Below are 5,305 nucleotides of genomic sequence, written 5' to 3'. Positions count from 1 at the left end.
CAATTTTAAGAGATTAGTCTAAAGAGTATAAAAAAACAAAATATTAGATGATGCATGATAAGTTTAGTTTTGATTTATCTTTCTGAAATTAGATAATTATAATAAGGGTTTAGTAGAAGAGAGATGATTATAAAATATTTAAAAAGACGTGTTAGAAAATTATAATACTAAAAAGGATACATACTGAAGTTGATATGAGTTCTTTTGTTCTTGAAATATATATTAAAAAGATAAGATGTTTTAAAAAAAAGATGAATAAATTATTTAAAAGTATGAAAAAGCAATCCAAAATCACGAAAATCACTTGGTGGAGATTACCGTGTTTAACGGAGGGTATTCCCGTCCGAGAAATAGCAGTGATGAAGCTAAAAGGGAACAATGGCAGAAGAAAAGGAAAGTGAATAGAGGCCTCAAAAATCTCAAAAACCCTCTCTCTGTCTATCTCTCTCTATATCTCTGTCTCTGTCTCACTCACTCATTCACCCACCCACAGATATACACTCAAACTTCACTCTGGAACCTTCATCCATTCATCATTGAAGGGCAGAACAAGTAATTTGACCCAAGAAATGGCGACTCATCATCTTCCCGACCACTTCAAGTGTCCAATTTCCCTAGAAATAATGTCGGACCCCGTAATCCTCTCGTCGGGTCACACCTTCGACCGTTCCTCAATCCAACGTTGGCTAGACGCAGGCTACAGAACATGTCCAATTACCAAATTGCCCCTTCCCGACCAACCTTCCCTCATTCCCAACCACGCGCTCCGAAGCTTAATCTCCAACTACACCCTCCTACCCCCTCTCCACCAAACCATTTCCCAACCCCAAACCCTAATTTCCACCCTCACCTCTCCCTCTTCTTCCTCCGATTCCAAAATCGATTCCCTCCGCCATCTCACGCGCCTCTCCAAGCGCGACTGCGCCTTCCGCCGCCACCTCGCCGACTCCGCAGCCGTCCCCGCCGTCCTCGCCGCCGTCGTCGACCCCGCTCTCCAGGAGAAGGCGCTGCTGCTTCTCCTTAACCTCACCCTCGACGACGACTCCAAGGTCGGACTCGTCGCCGAGGGCGTCGTCGCGCGCCTCGTCGCCGTTCTCCTCAACGCGCCGCCTGACTGCCGCGCCGTGGCGGCCACCATCGTCACCAGCCTCTCTGTTGTCGAGGTCAACAGGGCCACCATCGGCGCTTTCCCGGCGGCGATCGCGGCGCTCGTGGCGATTCTCCGTGACGGCAAAGGGAGGGAGAGGAAGGAGGCCGCCACCGCGCTCTACGCGCTCTGTTCCTTTCCGGATAACCGGAGAAGAGCAGTGAATTGCGGCGCGGTGCCGATTCTGCTTCGGAACGTAGAAATTGGATTGGAACGGTGCGTTGAGGTAATTGGCGTTCTGGCGAAGTGTAAGGAAGGGAGAGAGCAAATGGAAGGTTATAACGGTTGTGCTCAGATTCTGGCTCGCGTTTTGAGGAACGGAAGCTCCAGGGGGGTTCAGTATGCGCTTTTCGCACTTACTTCGCTTTGCTTGTATAGCCAGCGAATGGTGCTGTTGGCTCAGGAAGAAGGTGTTCTGGAAGCTTCTATTGTATTCGTGGAAGATGATAATGAGAAAGTGAGGAGGAATGCGTGTAATTTGATTCGGGCTCTCCGTGGCAACAACAGCAACCACGATCGGGTGGACTGAGGATGGAAAATGAATGGAACTGGGAAGTATGAAGTATCAGTTTTGATGGGAAGAAAGATTTGTTTGTCTCTCCTCAGTGGAGGTGAGTTGTTGTTTTTTGTTTATTGGTTCTGCCATGTTGGGTGGGTCCTCTGTACAAAATGGAAAGAAGATCATTTTTTTTTGTTTTGAATGTGATAGGGTTCTTTTGTATGTTGTATATTGAATAATGATGATGGGCTAGCTCTCGGGTGTTAGTTTAGCTGTTTTGAATGGGAAAGTTAAATCCTTTGAATTGTAGTGCTTCATACTTAGAACATTTCTTCTGGTTTCTTCGTAATTTTACTGCACTGGTTTCATTCTTAACATCTTGATTTTAACATCCAAGTTGTGTTTTTTTTTTCTGTTTTTCCTTCATATGTAAGTAGTAGTTCTGTTACTGTTTCATTTATGAATAGTTTGAATGAACAAAAAAAATGTGTTTGAAATGTAGCTTGAATTTAGGATATGATTTTGAAATGTTATGTTTCCAGATTTTTATTTCTCCACTGCTTTCCTACCCAAAAAAAAATTAAATTTCAAACTAAAATTTTAATTTCATCCATATGCATACTTTTTTCTTGTTTCCTGAATCAAACATAAATGTGCATTTCAATAAATTTAGAGACAAAACCTGGCAGATCTAGAATTTAAAGTCAAATTTGTAAAGACTTATGAGACATGGTTTTCATTGAGCCATAATTGCCTTGGATGGTTGATTTTGACCGGAAGGCTCTATTCTTTATTGTTTATGTTAATAGGAATCAGCATTCTTTTACTTGTGAGTTATGTTTTAACTGGGAGGATATTGAGTTGCAAGTTAGTGTTCATTTCATTTTTCACCCTTAAAATGTGTTCAGCAACCCAGTCATTCCTACAATATCCATTGCAATTAAAATATCTTGTTCTTTTGAATTGTGACTTGCATGTACAGTTTAAGCATTCAGTTTTATGTCCTTCATCATTTTATTGCACACAAATATGACTATTTCTGGACTTTGAATTGTTTTTTGCATATGAATATGTACATGTATTGAATAAATTCCTAATAAATGAAGTTTTAGAAATCCATCCGACCTAGTTAGTGCTCTATTTTTAATATTTGTAAGATGCCAAAGTTTTAATGTTTGTGTTCAGCAACAAATGACGAGTTGGTCTACCAATTTGGGAAAATATGTTTATTTTATCATGATGTATGCAACTAAATGTTCAGTTTATCCGTCTTTTTCAGATACCAACAAACAAAATACGTAAGTTCAAAAGCCATCCCTACTAATATCATATGGACATGAACATAAAAGGTCATAAGAAAACATCTTTAACCGTCAAATACACTGGTTGTAAAAGTACTTCAAAGTAGTGATTTATGTTTAATGGTTCTATACCTGTGGTTGTCAGTTTACTTCGATTTTCTATCAACTTTCTCTTTTAAATGGATTTTGCTCTGATTGCTGTTCGATATATAAGAATTGAGAAAGTAATGCCGAGTGCTTCTGAGACAGGTAATTAGGGATCCCTAGCTTCTACCCCTCTTCCATTTTTTTAAAAATTTGATTAATTGGTGTGTTTTACTATAGGGTTGTGACTTTTATGGAACATTTTTTTTACTCTCAAGATGAGGTAGCTACTTGAAATGGGAGGGGGACTGATGGGTTAGTCCGAAGCATTTTCAGTATTTTGCTAAATTCTTTACACGATATGTTGACCAATTGGGTAAGGACCCTGTATATCATGTCATCAGTAGTGCTGCTTTATTAATATTTAAGTATTTTGAATGGTGGTTGGCATGTAGCATTGAGAACTTCATCCATCCAATAAAATTGCTTTTATCCATTAATAAAATGCGTTGTCTTGGAGTAAGGGAAGAGTTATGAATAATTGGTCCCTGCACAACTTATTCTATCCTTACAACAAAAAATTACTTCCTGCAATATATTAGTACTGCAAACATTTTTTCCCCAATTGAGTACACTGACACGGATTTCAGTGGTCTGTACCCATACCATGTTGTTAATATTAGTTTTAATAACAAGTTTTTAGTCCATAGAAAGACTTCTGTTCGCTCTAATTATGTGTTAATTCTCTATCAGTTGTGATATTGTTAAAGTTTATCAGAAATACTAATTGAAGATTGAGGATCTGCTGAGGGTATAAATTCATAGTTTTTTGCAATATGCATCCCATCTAGCTCTTAAAGTTTGGTTGGCTGATATAATGGAAGATTGCATCATAAAGTTTTCTGATTTCCCTACACATAAATATCTATGCATGCTTCTCCACCTGTTAAAGGGAGGTTACCAAATGGTTAAATTTCAACAGATAACACCGGGCAAGTTGCTACTTTGTTCGGTTTTGTAGTCTGGATAGCCAAGCAATTTTGTGTTTCCAAGATGGTATTTGGCAGGTAATTTGGTCTGACGTGAAACCTGAAGTCGTTACTGCAGGTTGTTTAATGTCCTGCTTTGACAATATTGATGCAGAATTTAGTGCAATGGTTTTATTACAGGGCATACGATTCTCAGCGAATTTATTTTTGATTCACTTTATACGAGTTTTTACTCTAGTGGTGTGTATTACACTATGGAACACCATTTTATGTCGATTCATCTGTCCCAATATTGGTTTGGTCAGCACACTTTTTGTGGCATTTGGTATTTGGTACCTTTCTACACATATCTTGATTCTTTTCATATCCCTCGCCTCTTCCTTTTTTTTATTGTTTCTGGGTTTTCATTTTCTTAACGATTCCCTGCAGGAGAGGGCAACGGGGTTTATGAAATCATTCTTATTATATTAAAAGACTTGTCTTAAACTGATCTAGATGTATTTGGGATTAAGAACATAAAACCATTTTAATACAAAATTCTATATGATAATATATAGCAGTAGCATCGGATCATGGTTGCAATGATTATTATAAAACCCTTAACAATCCGTTTGGCTTTACATTACAATAAACAATGTGTAGCTCACGAATCTAGGTGATAGGTAGCTGCTATGTGAACCGTGTGGAGTGTTTTATCCGCCTGCGTAGAATTTTCTTTCAAATTCTTTTTTACATTATCTCGTCACGTCTCAGATGCTTCCAGGATTAGAAAATTATAATTTAGCTCTTAACTTTTAGTTTGAGTGTACGTTTCCATGTACAGTTTAATTGAGGATTGCTTTTCTGTCACACTTCACATCATAAAATTATTTTCTTAGTGGATTTATCTGACTTTTCAAATGACACTTGAAATAGGGTTTAAATTTATTACACTATTCTTTTATCAAATAAAGCTCTTGTTAAATGAATGCAAGACATTTTAAAGATTGGTAAGTTAATTTCATGAACTCTATATTTATAAAATAAAAACAATTTTCATAGAAAAAATGTAAGTATTATTTTATTTTATTTTTTATTCACCACTTAGATCAATATTTAATTTTATGAAAATTTTGTATTTTAGGAATTTAGTTTAAAAATTCAGTTAACAATTAGATTTTTAGTTTTTAGTTAACTGCAGAACCAATATATATATATATATATATGTGTGTGTGTGTGTGTGTAAAATTTGCAGTATTATTCAATTTCAACTAAAAATATGTGAACCAGGAAAAGATTTAGCCAG

General features: G+C 37.2%; 1 protein-coding gene across 1 annotated transcript; it reads left to right on the top strand.

The window, feature by feature from the left end:
- Nucleotides 1–249: 249 nt before the first annotated feature.
- LOC137811955 (U-box domain-containing protein 8) lies at nt 250–2,021 on the top strand. Its single transcript, XM_068613817.1, has one exon. The coding sequence runs from the start codon at nt 570–572 to the stop codon at nt 1,674–1,676; it is 1,107 nt and encodes a 368-aa protein (XP_068469918.1). The 5' UTR covers nt 250–569; the 3' UTR covers nt 1,677–2,021.
- Nucleotides 2,022–5,305: the final 3,284 nt, after the last annotated feature.

This window comes from Phaseolus vulgaris, chromosome 2, assembly GCF_000499845.2.
Source record: "Phaseolus vulgaris cultivar G19833 chromosome 2, P. vulgaris v2.0, whole genome shotgun sequence".
Taxonomy (NCBI): domain Eukaryota; kingdom Viridiplantae; phylum Streptophyta; class Magnoliopsida; order Fabales; family Fabaceae; genus Phaseolus; species Phaseolus vulgaris.
The sequence above is the reverse complement of the archived record's forward strand: the minus strand, read 5'-3'. Positions and strand labels throughout refer to the sequence as shown.